The sequence below is a fragment of the Melanostigma gelatinosum genome (assembly GCF_949748355.1).
Source record: "Melanostigma gelatinosum genome assembly, chromosome: 12".
Classification (NCBI taxonomy): domain Eukaryota; kingdom Metazoa; phylum Chordata; class Actinopteri; order Perciformes; family Zoarcidae; genus Melanostigma; species Melanostigma gelatinosum.
The window spans coordinates 13,168,619-13,185,377 of NC_136645.1; the positions used below are offsets into that span (position 1 = coordinate 13,168,619).

The following is a 16,759-nucleotide window of genomic DNA, read 5'->3' on the forward strand; positions in this document are numbered from 1 at the left end:
TCATGTAAAAAATATATCTTGTCAGCCGACACTAAAGGTGCAGCTACAGAAAAAAAAGTGTTCTTTCACTGAAAACTTCAGATGGGTGTCTGGTGCATGTGTGTGGTAAACTAGCGAACACTGTTTGTGTGAGTGCATGCAGGCCCAGTGTACTGTGTGCCCTGTGTGTACCTCAGTGTTTGAGGGAATATGCAGAGCTGCAGAAATGAGGCATAGCACTGACTGATGCTGCCGACCTCTCTGCTTCACAGAACTGGCTTTTCTATCAGATAGACAGCTTGACAATATCCAGACCCCACTCTTTCCGCTACACTCAAAGGCCCGCCAACACACGCACACACACACACAGGCACATACACACACACACACACACAGGCGCACACACACACACACACATGTAGGCGAACGCTGTTTTCTGGGTTTGTTCTGCTTGTTTCCAACTGGACTGTTTGTGAGATAGAAGATACGTTTGTAGCTGAGTGAGTACAATAAGTCTAACCTCTTAGACAGGCTTTCATTGTGTTGTGTGTAATTGAGAATTGTGAGAGTAATTTTGTAAAATATTACAACATGAGAAGCTGTCATTCCTAAAAACAAAACAGCAAACTGAATTATGATGTTGACTCAGAGAGATTGTTCAACGTCATCGGGATGAGCACCATTTGTTACTGGCATGATACTTCTGACAGCAGTAAAAGCAATGGCTTGGTGGTTTGATTGATTGTCAATGTCTGTTTGTGAAGCAGTCGATCATTTGTATTGTTCCCATTTGGAAGAATTATTTTCCAATAACACTAAGTGCTGTTACAGTATTGAACTCTAAATTCCCCATTTGCCACTGAGCCACAGATGTGATACACACACACACACACACAGACACACACACGGTATGTGAGCATGTGCGTACACACAGATTCACTGTGTTTTGGTAATGTCATTACTTTTCGTCTGACTGCGATCACATATTTGTAGCTTCGGGGCTTTCTCGTGTCTGCATTGGAGCTCTTTGATGTTTGGCCTTAGTGCTCTGCAGATTTGCTGACACCAGGAGGGTGACTCTACCCAGCATCCCTTTCTCTTTGGAAGAAGATGCCCTGCTCTTGTCAGGCGATAAACGAGAGCTCGGCTACACTGGCCAGTAATACTACACTTCCTCCTGGGGCTATAGCTGTTGTTGTTGTGCGCCACCGAAACAGAAACTGGCTAACTGAGGATTAACCACCATTCAAAGGATAAACTGTTCTCAGGGAATGTTTCTATTGTTTGTCCTGTTTACCCAATAGACAAGCTCATGGCTAGCTGTAGCTTAGCTAGTGTATGTTCCAGCTCCTCTGAATACAAGAGGAAGCCCAAAGTAACCTCAAATGTCTTGTTTTGTACAACCAAATGTCCCAAAATCTCAAAAAATATTCAATTCAATTATGACATGACGAAGAGACGCAGCAAATTAATAATTATCTAAATGTTTGCTGATTAGCTTTCTGTCGATCTGTTAATCGACTCATCATTTCCGCTCCATCTACTACATATAGTGATTCATAACCAGTTGATATTACCAGATAACTAAAATGATGTAACTTCTAAACCACTTTCAGCTTACAAGCGCTACCTTTGACCTCATCATTCAACATATCTTGAAGTGGCAGAGGCAGAAGAAAGTTCGCTATGAGTTCGTCTGCTGCTGGTTAAGAAGAATCGACAGAAAAATTCTCCAGGAACCGAACTGACACATAAACGCAAAGACCTTCATTTATTGGTACATGCTGCTCTTTAGACCTGCCGGCAGAGAAACAAAATTTGTAGCAGCTTGAGGCATTTCATGATGCCTTTGTGATGTGTATGCAGGGCTGCTGGCTGTGAGTTGGAGCGAGGCTGGTTGCCTTCTGCTCAGATCTCAGGTGAGGAAAGACCTGGAATCACTCATCCTGACAGCCACATCTGGCGTTACTTTCTCTGCCCTGCTGCCCTCGACTCTGCTCCTGCAAACAGACACCACTCTAATTTCACCACAGAGGGAAGGAGTTATGATAATAGCAGTTATGATAATAACGTTATTGGTGGTTATTAATGAGATGGAGAACAGTTTACTTTGTAGACATGCACTCCCGATGAGCGCTGTGTGTAATAGAACCATTGTTACCGCTCGCATTTTGTTTTTGTTTTCAGGCTTTGTCCTGCCGTTACTGGAAAGCGAATGAATACCAGGTGCAACGAGCATTCTCTGTTCTCTTTATTTGCACCGTGGATTATACATGACCACTGGTCTACTGGATATAAAGACCTGCAGTAAATTCTGAATAAAAAAAACCACATTTGCCTTGAAGCGTGACTTAATAAGCATTGTTCAGTGTTCCAATTTATTCGGACTCTGACTTAAAGCCAGACGTTTGTATCCCTCACATCCATTTATTAAATATTACACAGCAATACCTCACACCTCAGACGAGCACAAAGTCTTCATCTGTTTCCTAGGAAGTAAGGGTTAGATGTCGGGGTAATAGTTACGTTAATGGAATGACCAAACTGATTCTATTTCAATACAAGAGGTATCCAGGAGCAGCCTGCAGCCGCACATTAAGATATAAACATACACTTTTGGCACTCTCACCATATGCCAGAATCTGTGGTAGGGACCCTTTACTGAGCGGTGAGAACAATATGTTTTGATGGAGACAGCAGACATAAACGTGAGTGAGTAGTCAGCTGCAGAGGAACAGCAGGAGTCCAGGATGGGAAAACTGTCTTTCTGCATTCTCACTGAATGTTGCGGAAGACGAGACTCTGCTGTCATGTGAATGACATATGCACAAACACAAAGTTCAATACCTGGCACATGACAAATGATTGCCAAAGAAATCCCAGTGGTAGCTCGCAGTTTATTCAAAATACAGGACACGCAAAATGTCCATACACAATACTGCTGAGAAATTGTACGTTCTTTTAAGTGTATACGTCACAATTTACTGAGGTTGAAGAATTTAGGAGAAGCCACCCCTTTTTTTGAGTCACATGAGAACGAACTTGTTTGTTTAAACCCAATGTTTTTCCAATATATTGTTTTTATTTGGTGACCTAGCACTTTCTTTAACTCTTTCTCAGCATTGAAAACCTGAAGAATGCTTTATAACACAATACCACCCGTATTGTTAATTAGGTCTTAACCAGACATGTTGCGTGATGACTAAACTGTTCTTTTATTTCTGTTAAGATGTCACAATAAAAACACAACTTTTAGTTTGTACTCAAAGGTGAAAAACACAGTTTACCGTATTTGTTTATATTCGCTTAATTTACACAACAAAAATAACCGGACATAGCTGACAATACAGGTGGTTATGGTACTTCCAGGTGCGTAAAAAGAATCAAAGTTACAACTGCTTTGTGGGTTTCTCCCAGCCAGGTCTTTAGACAAACTGTACAATTTTGCCGACTGTGCTGGTCTGCACCTGATCCTGGGGCTCAACGCGCTGCACAGAAACCCAGACAACTCCTGGAACACCTCCTCTACGCTGAGCCTCCTCAAGTACGGCGCTGGCAAGAAGTACAACATCTCCTGGGAGCTGGGCAACGGTTAGTACAGCTACACACCACATGCTGCCTCGATAACGTGATAGACTTCTATATGTCACTTTTATTACACAATTAACATCATTTCAATGAAGGACTTTCACTTTTTAATAAAGGATTTTTAGTCCGCTTCCCCGCTAAAGCTGTGCTATGAAAAAGCTGTTACACAAGTTGTTAATTTAACATTTACTGGCAGTGACAGCTTTTATTAGAGACATTAAACAGATAGTGAGCTTTAAGAGAGAGTCCAGCAGTTTAAGGGTTACGGTGAGGGTTCAGTCAGGGATGAAAGGGACTGCTAGTCCTCATGTCATCCTAACCATCTGTGTTTCTGGGGAGCTGCAGTGCACACAAAGCCCTGTGTTTCTCTGCTGCACATAACTTCATATTTTTATTTCATCTGCAACAAAGCTCTGAATACAAAACACTTTTTTTTAGCCTAAAAGTAGCATGGAAAATCTTTTGATTGACCATTTCAATGAGGACTTGAACCGCGGCAAAATATTAGTTTGGATTAATCACCCAGACCGTCGGTGAAGACACAGAGCGAGTTTGTGTTCAGGAATATAGCACAGATACAGCTACACACACACACACAGAAAACAGACATGTTAAAGTTTTATTTTGCCGCTCAAACACAACTTGTTGCAGACAATCACACTGCTCCTAAGAAGAGTGCTTAAAGAGCAGTGGGTTTTTTTTCCTCCATGTGGGGAAACTATCTCCCTCGCTGTCTATGTTTTGCTGATTCTGCAAGGCCACCCTCTGTGCTTGGACCATTGATCTGACACTGACATCTGACATCTGTCTGTAATACTGTGAATTGCCCAATTATCCCTTTTTCTAGTGGCTGTTGGATACTCTCTAGGAGAGTGTGATCAGACTACTACAACAACAATATTCTTCTCCACCTCCCCACTGTTGCTTGTATAAACTCCATCTCTCTGGCTCAGTGTACTGCATCTCCTCTCTCCAGAGCCGAATGCCTACCGCAGCATGGTGGGTCGTGCGGTAAACAGCACCCAGTTGGCACAGGACTACATCAAGCTGCGGACCCTGCTGCAGTCTGTACGCTACTACCACCGGGCTCATCTCTACGGCCCCAATGCAGGACGACCCCGCAAGAACGCCATCCTGCTGCTGGACGGGTGAGTCAGCAAGTAAAACACTGACTGGGCGGGATTCCTGTCTGTGTTAGGCTATCCTGCTGGAATCAATGGGGTAAGGTAGTGGAAAGTATGCTGCAGCAGTTTGGGACTTTTTGCAGAACTTTACTGTGCTTAACACGCACACACGTACACACACATTGTAGTCGTGTTCGGTGTTTATGGATTTCCACTCTGCAGGTTTCAGCGTCCCAGCTCCAGTTATACCACGTCAACCTAAATAAAGTGTCATCTGATTGATAACGTGACGGCGCAACGTCCCACCTGCTGGTTTTACCCAGAAGCGTCACCAGACTCTTATTTAACAGCCCTCTCTCGACTGCAGCCTGTCCCCTCGTGAGATCGTAACGTCATAGATTTACCGCAAAAAAAGACCTTTTGTACACCTTTTTTAATTTTTTTTTAAACTAACATACGTTCAGATTAACTGCTTATCTTCTGGGCAGCTATTGATTCCATTCAGGTCAATATTTGAACAACTTGAAAATACACTAAACTATATTATTTCCACATGGTAAGGAGGGTATTTCTTGTTCATGCTTTCAAGTGCGAAGTCTTCTGCCAGCAAACATTGCGTTCACAGGCTACATTTTATGGAAAATGAAACACAGAAGACAAAGAAAACACAAAAATCATATTCATTAGGTGAACCTTTCATTTATTTTTTATATCAAAGTTATAAAATTGCCCAACAAATGTTTAACATAGGTGCTGATCAGGTGTGCAGGCTACTTTTGGATGTTAGTCTGCCTTAGTTTGTTAAAACTCCTTTTAGAGAAAACAAAAAGAGGCTTTCCCAGTTCAAATAGATGACGACATCTCTCAAACATATTTATCACTTCCAAAAAAGTTAAGCTTTTCTGAGCTTTTCTGTCTGTTGCAATGGAAACAAACTTGACTACAATGGATGCATCAGTGGCCCTGTACAACAAACAGATTGAAAATCAAACATCGATGGACATACACAAAGCGTGACCTTACGAACTGTTTTCTTTTTCCTGATTGAGAAAATACCTCAATACTAACAAGAACATACAACTTGAATTAAGAATCTTGGGTTAACAAGTGCAATCCCTGAACTTTAACTCCCCAACTTTGCATTTCTAAGCAGAATGTGAAGTAGTCGTAAGCAGCTCCTCCTCTGGGCACCCATACGTGGAGGATGGTGATAAACAGATAATTAGTTACAACATAGTAAAATCCAGTTGTAAACATGTCCTCAGAGGCAATGCTGTAAATGTTGATGGGTATTGTGCGTTAATAAATATTTACAAAATGTCTCCTTACAAATACATTAAAGTGTTAGTGTGCAATAATGCATGATATATGATATATAGGGGGCATTAGCAAGTTCATTTAAAGTTTAAATACCTTATTGAAATGTTCAGTGTGTAATGTATCTAAATGAAAGTTTCACATACATGACAATATTGTGTCCACAGCAACAACTAATGGACATTTCTCTCAGGCATCGGTGAATGAATACAGATGAAATGATGCAATACATTTCATGATTAGTGAGTCGACAGGTTACAGTTGGCAACCGTCAACAATAAACTTTCTGTTCTGGGTGGCTGAAAGTAAGCTGTAATCAATGCTCTACTGGTCTGTCATCAGAGATTTAAGGTATATATTTCTACACAGGTAACAAGACAACTAGAAGTGACAGAGCGGAGGACGAATATGTAGCTCTGGCTTTAACAGGCATTGTTAAATACACGGGGAACGGCATTCCTTTGAACCAAAATAGAGACCATCAACTAATGTGTGCTGAAATGATGCGCGCCTATGCAAGTGTGTGCAGATACACACACACACACACAGGAGGAACAGTTTAATGTCTCAGTATATCTCAGCCTGAATCTGTCTCCAGCTCCTCTCTGCAACCACACACATTTTGACAGGTAGTTGGAAGACGGAGCAGAAAGAATAATTTAATACGGGTCTCCCTCCTCTATGTACTTGAGCTACTTACATCACTGAAACCATTAGGAACTGCTGTTTATCTCACCGGGTACTGACAGTTCAAATTTACTCAGAAATAAAAGGAGTGTGTTTGTGTGCACTGATGTGTGTATGTGTACTGTACAGTTCAGACTGATTTATTAGAAGAGGAGTGGGAGGATGTAGAAGATGAGTGGCGAGAAGAGGAGGAGGAGTGTGAGGATGAAGAGGAGAGAGCTGGAGTATCCGCGGGTCACTCGTGACACATTTAACGACGGGGTGATTCTTGTGTGTTTGACACTGTTACGAGGGGATGGCTCTTGTGTTTGACAGCCCAACTACTCTGCCGCTCTCAGGAAATAAGATGAATTGGACACTGAGCTGCTCAACAGTCCAAATATCAGAGCTGGACAGACTAAACAAGCCAGAGCAGTGAAAGTTTAGAGACACACAGTTGGGCATGTCTGACAAGCTGTTACTCCCAAATATGGAGAGATTTGGGTCAGGTAGACTCGGGGAAAAAACACCACAGAAATGCAAAAGCTCAGAAAGAGGAAGACATACAGCAGGAGGAGTTGTGTGTATGTGTTGGGTTTGTGTACAGGAATGTGTTTTTAACGAACTGAAAGCAAACTTTACAGCCTGCAGAAACAGCTTCAGAAATCACTGTAGTCATGTTTACTGTTTTATAAAACTAGTCGGGCTTTAAACTCGTTCTTATTCTAAAATCTTTCTCAAAACAAGCCTGCATTGCACTCTGTCTGTCTGCCTTAAACATTCCTGCAATAGTTCCATGTCCTCATATCCCCAGGTATTGGCAGTTAAGTTGATGGTTAAACTGTTATCGTAGCATTATTGGCCATTAGTGTGAAAATAAGGCCCAGTTTGTAAAACATAAAACGTTTCAAGAAAAGGCGCCACATTCTAACTCTAACTCTGTCTTTCTGACTTTCAGGTTCATGAAGAATGCTGGCTCTGTTGTAGATGCAGTTACGTGGCAACAGTAGGTATTTTACCCTTTTTTCTATTTTAATATTCCGTCTGTAAAAAATGCAGAATCAGTAGACTACTCACTTAACTAACCATACATCCAAGGACACAGGCCATGTTGTGTTTTTGTACCATTGTCACCACATTGCGTGTGTGCAGTAGCCAGTAAGAACTATTGTTAACACTTCTACTGACAGAGACTGATGCTTAATGAGGGGAACTGTGTTCATCCTGTAAAGGGAACAACAGGAACAAGAGCCTGAGAGTGTGTGTGTTAAATTATTAACACCTGCCATTTGTCTATTGCACATCCATGCAGGAATGCATACAGACATATCAACGGTTTGATCTTTTCCCCCACGTTTTATCAGTATCTCTTTTCACGCATATGTTAAACTTGCACGAAATAACACACCACTGTAAGCTCAGACAAACCCTGTGTGTCTGAGTGAGTGGTCGTTAAGGTGAAGGTCGGGTCTAATCAGGAGGAATTAGAAGAAACGGAAGGAGGCAGGGCTGTCAGTAAGGCTTAGAAAAACACCACCCACACTGTTAAAATCAAACCATATGCTCTGGCTCATTCCCTCAGTCTATTAGCCCGCTTTACACTCGAGATCCAGATTCCAGTCTAACCAGCCTGCGTGACAGCAACTCTGACCTCTACAAAAGAAGCCAAACGCATAAACGTGGAGACCAGTCATTAACACGTCTAGGACGCAGGTTTTACTCCACTGCGGCTGGCTCAAGTTGTTTTGAATCAAGCGTAGTAGGATGGAAGCGGAGTCAAGTTATAAAGAGAGTCGTATGGATTTGTCTGTGGCTAATGGTCAGACGTGTTCTGGTGGAGCTTGTGGTGATGAAACATGTTGGTTATGTAGTGAAAGGTGTGTGTACCTCCAGGTCATGAAACATTGATAGGTGGTTTGTATTATGTGATGTTTTTTGTCGTTTGATATTTGCAGCATCTTGTCTCAGTTACTGCTTATCCGACATGATCAGTCTAGTCATTCTCTTTCTGTGACTCTTTATTTTTTAAATAATAATAATAATGAAGAAAAAAGTTAATAACCAGTCATTCTGTTGCCAACCCATGCATATTGTCAGCCTGCAAGGTATTTTTGTTTGCATCAGAAATATAATCACTAAGATTGGGAAGATAGCCAGTTCGTTTTTTGAGTATGTGTACACAGTTGCAGGCAAAGGCTAAATGCATTGCACTTCTTGTTGTGACTGCACCTTGGATATTATTAATTTCATTTTTTATTTTGGGCACTAAAGTCTTTCACCTTTGCATGTGAAAGACATTTTTGTCATGGCCTTGTGGTCGCTGTTATTATGCTTACAGCTATTTTGGTGAGTATAATTTGGCCAAGTTCAATTTAAAAACTCAAATAAATTACATTGAATGTGAAATTAAATTTTTTTTAAATGAGAACTTCCTTATAAAGTAGCTCTGAACCAATGATAATCAACTATTTTCTTAGCCACAATACATATTGGTCAAGCTCCCACTTAGCACCAGGAGAGAAAAAATCCTGGCGCCAGCCATGACTGCTGTCACAACAGTACAGCCTCAAAGAGCCGTTAGCATGACTGTAGACTCCGAGTCTTGTTTTAAGGCTTTGGGCGCCACAAACTAAATTCGATTTGCTGTGTTATATTGGAGTGTTGGCAGAAAATTCAGATATGAACATCGCAAACATGGCCAAATAAAACCAGAACTATCTGCATTATTGGATACCATTAGACTGAAGTGAGAATAAAAATGTAATATCAAACACCCAACTATAACAGCCGCACCTTCTAACCTAAACTCAGTGAACATGGGACAGGGGCTGCCTCATGGTGAGAGAATTAAGTCAGTGAAACGTGTGACGGCTTCCAGTTCTAGCTGTAAAAATACAAGCATAAAAGTGAACAAGACAAATTTACGATTTACTGTTTCAATCCCCCTTGAGCAACACCATTAATGTGAGCCGTACAGTAATTGTTACAGCGGTGGGGTGTTAGTGGTGTGAACCAAGCAAGCAAAAGCCCCCCAGCTAAACTAATGTTGATAATGAAGTGATGAAGGTTTTAATGGCCCTCGCTCAGAAGCATTGACTTTTTACTTTTTTTCAGAAACATATATGTTCATCAGTTTTGCTCAACTACACGCATCACACTTGAATGCTTCTCGTTCATTGTGTACCATTCAGAGTGGTACTGCATGCCAGAGATCGGGGTGTGCTGGTTATTTACAGCTGAGGGGAGGAAGAAGAGATGTCAATGATTTGTGATCTCCTCTTTTCTCGTCAGAAAAGACTGTAAATTCACTGATGGCATTCTTGAGGGAATATATATATATATATATATATATATATACATCCTTCAGCTGTTATGTAATGATTAATCTGAGGATAGCCTGCTGGTACACATCAAGGAACACATCATCATCTTCCAATGCAACCCTTCCGCTCACCCCAAATCTCTTGCAACACCAGCTGGCCGTTCCTTGACACTTGATGTTATTACAAGTAAACTGTTATAGAGTATACTCGTGCTTTATTTGAATAATTACATCATACACCACTTCAGCTTGATAGCGTAGTATAATTATTATAATTCTCTTTTCCTTTACAGAGTCAGAGTTTGTTAAGGGGAGAGACACATGCAGAAATTGCTCACCAGGAAAAAACACTTTGACACTCAAATATGCAGATCATGATATAACTAGGATTAAGGTCTGAGAAGTTAAGGAAATGCCGACACTTGCATTCTTTCTTAGGGGGCAACTCCTCTGGTTATATAGAAGTTAATGAGAAAATGACCCTATTATTACCTCAGTAAACATTGAAAACACGAGTTTATGGTCTCAGTCGTTAGTTTAATGTTGTCTTCAATAGAGCAATGATCATTTCATTTCATTTCGTAAATGATGGTCCCATTTAGAGTCAAATAGACGATGAAGCAGGGTATGCTTTATGATGTGGCTACCTTGTGATTGACAGGCTGCTACCACAACGTTGCCTGGGAGTTGACCGTGTTTTTGTTTTACAACTTTAACCCTGTCAGTGTGTTTTTAGTTCATTAAAGATAATTGTAACCTTTTTGCCTGCCTAAAAGATGTCTTATTCAGTGTTCGGTTGTACTTGGCTCCACCCTCTCATGTCACTTCTGGTTGCAAAAAAACAACAACAAGATGGCGATGGCCAAGATGCTGAGTTCAAGGATTCAAAACGTCAATTTGCTCTGTTGTGTTGGAGTGTTGTCACTTGATTTGGAGAAGATGTGACACTGCAACAACCAAACAAATAATAATGAGTCCTCTGTTATCATCTAATGCAACATATTAATGTGAAAGGCACAATTATTCCTCAGTACTTTAGATACTTATGATTTAATATAGTAGTAAAATTTAAATGTAGCTCTTTTAGGTTGAGTTATGGTGTTGTTACTCATCACATCTGTTTCTTTCCGACATATGATGACATCCATTTCTTCTGCAGTCTGTTCTACATCTCTATTTAGTGCTGGATAGTTTTGTTGGTGAGCTGTCTTTGATGTGGTGCCAGCACAGTGAGAGCTGTGCTTTCGTCAGAAAACATTTGGACACAGTGTTGTTACATTTTTGCATTTCATTGAATTCTGTTCAGTCGGGCAGCTTACGTATCAAGCCAAATAGTTTCCAATATTTTGGAAGAACAAAGGAAGAGTTCTTGGTTCTGTTTTAGGAGCTCAGGCCTTTGACCAATTGTATGAATACCAAGCTGTGATTCCTTAAATCCTGCTCAGTATACTAAAACAACTTTCTTTACATTCATTTCTTTATCAGGTTTCTGCTCTAATGAACCACCGAACTTAAGTAAAGACAGCAAATAGTGTCTTGTCCCCTTGTGCTTTTACAAAACAATTCTCAGTAACACTGATCTGTAGTTGAAGACAAAGCTATAAAACCGGTTCTGTATTTTATTCTCTTTCCATATATGAGCTGGAATTTCTGTCCCTGTGATCTGGACTGAGGTATTATTGTGAGCTCTCTGGAAGGATGACAGGATAACCAAATAATTTGTGTGAAGCTATGACTTAATCCATGCGTTGTTTACAGTTTGAGGCCAGGAGCTTGGGACTATTCCAACATGGTGATGACATTTTCAACGAGGTTAGGCTGAGATTGCAGCACTGTTTCACCCCACATGAATAACATTCAGCTCTGTTCTCAGCAGCTTTGTTGACACATCAGACTTTTGGCCTTATTGTTCACAATACAGAGCATATACCATTCTTCCTTGGTGTTGTCTTCCATTACGTTTGTTGAACTTTTGATGAAGAAATGTGCTGTTGACTCGCATTCTTTGAAGCAACTTGATTGCATCAGTTGCAGGTTGCCTGTCATATTTTTATGTTCTCTGGTTTTGGAAGAAAATGATCTAAATTGGAGGAAACCATCTGCAGCTTTAAGTAGGACTCATCTGATCTGATACAACTGATCTGGTATTTGATTAATAACATTTGTTGCTTTTGAAGAATCAGAAGAGAAATCTGCTCGGCAGTGAAACGCAGATTTTCTAAATCTCTAATTAACAGGTTTTACATCTGAGAAGGATTTTATTTTTTTAAAGAACATCATCATCATCAGAACATCAGTAAAGAACACATAACACTTCTGTATATTCAAAAAAACTATAAAAAAAGACATGTGTGCATCAGGGATTGTTCTATGCTACTAATGCGAATATGTATGTGCGAGATAGTAAAAAACAAAGTTACATGGTCACTAAAATTAGTTTGACAGAATACGAACTGACAGAATATGAACAGTATGTTATTTTTCCTTCAGGCCACCAGAAGGTACATTCCAGCCTGTTGTTTGCACGACTGTACACATGATGTGCAGAGAGTGCATGCATGTTCCTTGCAGATGTATTTCTTGCATTTCACACAGGTGTTGCTGGTCTTGGAGTCATTTCTGTTGGGACAGACCTGGCACCTGCCACGTTTCTTGCCTCCAGTTTGAACCACTAGAGGAGTTGGGGTGTATGTCTCTGTTTGGATGTCCTTCACAACGGTTGCAGCAGCTGTTGATGCTCTCGGAAGGCACCGTCTTCTCTCGATATGAGGTTTCACCAAACGCGTAGCCCAGTTGCTCCAGGAAAATCCTCCTTTGACTCAGTTTTCCGCTGTTCCAGTCCTTGTTCATTTCCCTCCATATTACAAAGGCATTGTAGGCGCTCACATCAATGATGTTGAAGAAAATTACAAGGGGCCAACGGGCAGTCATGCGTCGGCAGCTGTATGTGGCTGTAACCTTGTCCAGGTTATCAACACCTCCCTTTGTCTTGTTGTAGTCCAAGACCATTTGTGTTTTTTTCTCTTCTCTGGTGCTCAGGACAGCATCTTTGTACATGGTGCTCATCAGCAGGACATTTTTCCCTTTCTTGGGGCAGTAGGAGACGACAGTGGCTTTGTCAGTAAAGGCAAAAATTGAAGATGTTACCTTCCTGTTCTTCATCAAAAGCAGCTCAGTGGGAAGCGCCGGCTTGTTTTTTCTCACTGTCCCCAACATGGTAATCTTCCTTTTCACCCAGGGCGTACGATGTGAAAAAATTATCACATGTAATGTTGTGACCATTCAGTCCTTCAGCCATGTCAAGTACCACCCTCATGCCCTGATTTTTTTCAGGCGCTTCTCCAGGGGATTTACCAGTGTACACCTGCATATTCCAAGCATAGCTAGACTGTGCATCACATGCTGCCCATATTTTGATTCCATATTTGGCCGGTTTGCTCGGAATGTATTGTCTGAAGGGACAGCGTCCACCAAATGCAACCAGACATTCATCCACAGTCACGTAGGGCCTGGATTATAAAGAAAGGGTAATCGTTGAACCCACTTGTCCCATACATCCCGTATTGCTGCAAGTTTGTCACGCTCTCGTCGGCCCTGCCTTGTTTCTCTGTCATCAAAGCGTATGACACGTGAGAAAACATGGAAGGTGTTTAGAGACATGGTGGCTGGAAATATTGCCCTTCCAGTGTCAGCAGCCCAAAGGCTTGCTGTTGCTTCGCCTTTTGACTTGTACGCTCCTGCCAAAATGAGCAACCCAATGTAGGCTTGCAAGTCGGTCACATCCAAGTCTTTCCAACTCTTCCCATACACATGCCTGCCCTCTAAATTTGTCATCTCAAGTATATCCTTTTCAATTGATGGTGTTATGAAGAGCTCAAATGCTGATTTTATGTCATTGACATGGCTGACAGCGTATCTGGTGGGACCTGGAACCATTTTGATGACATTAGAAGCATTAAGTCTACCCTGTTGTTCAAGTGGGGAGACGGACCACAATAACTTTCCATTTTTGGAAGGTAGAGTGTTTGCTGGTGGTTGAGAGACAACAGGAGGGTCAACAATGAGTCTCATTCTCATCAGAGGAGGATGCCTCATAATCAGGGTCCTTCTCAACATCATCCTCTGTCTCAGAGACATTCTCCTCCTCTATGTTACTTTCATGGTCAAAGAGCTGTGATAACACCTCACTGATAGAATATCTTTCTTTAGAAGTCATTTTCAGTTGAGAGAGAGAGCAGAAAGAGAGACCACCCAAAGCACCAAGCTTTTATAGCACTCACAGGCTCTCACAGTAGCACCAGCTCCACCCCCCACCAAACCCAAATTGGTTCAAATGTGTTACTTTGTAGATTGTTTGATAATACACCGCATGTGCAAGTACTTGTGCTTGTGATTTTGCTTGTGATTTTGTGTCTGACCTGTGGATGACCTTATATGTTTTACACAGCTAAAACAGCCTGGGGTCAAATTGACCCCAAAGAACACCGATGCGTTCAGCATGTGTACAGGACATTGAAAACATATCATCATGTTAATTTTATGTTTACCCAGTTGTCCCCGTTAAATTAGGAAAAGTCATTAAATATGAAGCAAAAAAAATGATGTCAATTATTTATTTAGAGACGTTAAACATTGAATGGGGTCAAATTGATCCCAAAAGTAACAGGATGGTTAAGGTGTACCAGATCAAACTCCAAACAGGCTAATCAGGTTAAAGGATGGATGGATGGATGGATGGATGGATGAGAGTATTTCTCTCACAGCATTTCCCTTGCATTTCCATTACAGTTATTACATGGATGGCAGAGTGAACAAAGTGGAGGACTTCCTAAAAACTCGTCTGTTGGACACACTGACAGAGCAGCTCACTAAAGTCACCAAGGTACCTACGTTTCCCTTAAAGTCCTTAAATGTAACATGGTGTATAGACACTGTATGTAAATGAAACTGTATAAATCACATCAATGGCTGCTCAATGCGTACCATAGGTACGTTCTAGAGCTGGAATGTAGATACAAAATGTGATGAGTGTCTAGTATATATTTCAGAGGTCATACATCAAGTCGTTCAGAAGATGGGAAGAAAAAAACAATTTCAATCATTACATTTGCATATTATTTGAGTTTGTTCATGCATCAACCCGCAGTTAGTTTTTGTGATGATAAGGCCGCATGTGCTTACCACAAGAGTGAGCCTTCAGGGTAAAATGGTTGTCTCCGTCATGAGGTAATCTTATCAATACTAGCTGCTATGGCAGACTTGCTGAGTTTTAAGAGATGAACAGCACCAAAGTGCCTCAGGGGAAAATAAGTACTAATTTCCAAGAATACAATGGGGCAGCTGTGGCTCAGGGGGTTAAAACGGGTCTTCGGGTCTTAACCACAAGGTTGGCAGTTCAATCCCCGGCTCCTGCTGTCAATGTGTCCTTGAGCAAGACAGTAAACCTCGCTCACATTTCGCAGAGATCACATTTCATGTATGTACTTGCATGTATGTGACAATTGAAATTAGGCTTTTAAACGTAAAATATTCAATTAAATTGAATGAAAGTGATATTATTCTGTGGATTACCACTCCGCTAAAATGAGTAAAATCAGATTTTGTCTTATTCTGTGTGCATCTTTGTGTTTGTGTCTATTTGCATATGTACAAGTGGTTTATTACCAGCTGTATTGACTTACCATCAGTTTGCAGAGACACTAAAATTCAGTCAGTATCAAAAAAAGTGTTCAGTACCACAAAAAACTGTTTCCCAGAACTGTGACAATTTACCTGTTTTACTAATATAAAAACAAGATGTGATCCTATCGTAATTTCCACGTGGATTTTGTTAATACACCTGCGTTTCTATCACTCCCCATGCAGGTGGTGGACACACATACTCCCGGTAAGAAGGTGTGGCTGGGTGGACTGGGGCCGGCGTGGGCAGGAGGCCTCAGTAATCTCTCTGACACATACGCTGCTGGCTTTCTGTAAGTTCTGTTATCAAGCAGTTGTGGTGTGTTCTGTAGATAATGATACCTTGGTTAATAATGAACCGAACCAGCTGCACAAGATAAGAAAAACATATTTGCTCCCAACGCTTTCTGTATTATTGGCAATCAAAGGCTCTGCTGTTAAGTATTTATTTTCTGTGTGTTTGTGTTCATGTCATTATTCCAGGTGGGTGAACGCGCTGGGTATGGCTGCTGTGCAGGGGGTTGATGTTGTCTTGCGTCACTCATTCTTTGACTACGGATACACGCACCTTGTGGACCAGAACTTTAACCCTTTACCTGTGAGTCTCTCAATGTCAGTTCAACAACAATTAGAATGGCAATTGGTTGTCATTGTCACGGCCTCAGTTCACCCTTCTTCCTCATAATAACAAGGATCTGACCTGAGCAGTTCTGTTGCGCTCTGCTCGTTTTCTGTACCAGACCCAGTGCCTCGATGGCACGTCTCGCTCTTTCCCGTGGGAGCTATTAGGTGAGATGAAAGCCGTTTAGTGGCGATGAGTGCTTAGACGCGGGGGCGAAATGCCATGTAACCTTAGCCCTTTGTCAGTAGCTCAGGACAGTGTCACTGCTGCCCTCAACCCCCATCACAACTGTGCGCTTCTCTGTGCGGGACAGTCGACCGGTGAGAGATCTGCAACCTGAGATGCCGATACACAGGCATGTTAGTAAAATAGCCGGCAACTCTGTGTGAAAAAGAACGGCCCAGTCCCAAGTTCCTCCGGGGTTTTGTCTGAATCATGCAGGGACAGAGATACAACAAGCTA

At 41.5% G+C, this 16,759-nt stretch overlaps 1 protein-coding gene across 1 annotated transcript in view; it reads left to right on the forward strand.

Annotated features, from left to right (window-relative positions):
* Positions 1-16,759, forward strand: part of hpse2 (heparanase 2) — a 49,334-nt gene that overhangs the window by 23,105 nt on the left and 9,470 nt on the right. The window contains exons 4-9 of the mRNA XM_079279931.1: positions 3,397-3,570; positions 4,544-4,715; positions 7,633-7,680; positions 14,785-14,878; positions 15,862-15,968; positions 16,159-16,273. Coding sequence (XP_079136057.1) covers positions 3,397-3,570; positions 4,544-4,715; positions 7,633-7,680; positions 14,785-14,878; positions 15,862-15,968; positions 16,159-16,273 — 710 coding nt within the window. The remainder of the gene's footprint in view (positions 1-3,396; positions 3,571-4,543; positions 4,716-7,632; positions 7,681-14,784; positions 14,879-15,861; positions 15,969-16,158; positions 16,274-16,759) is intronic.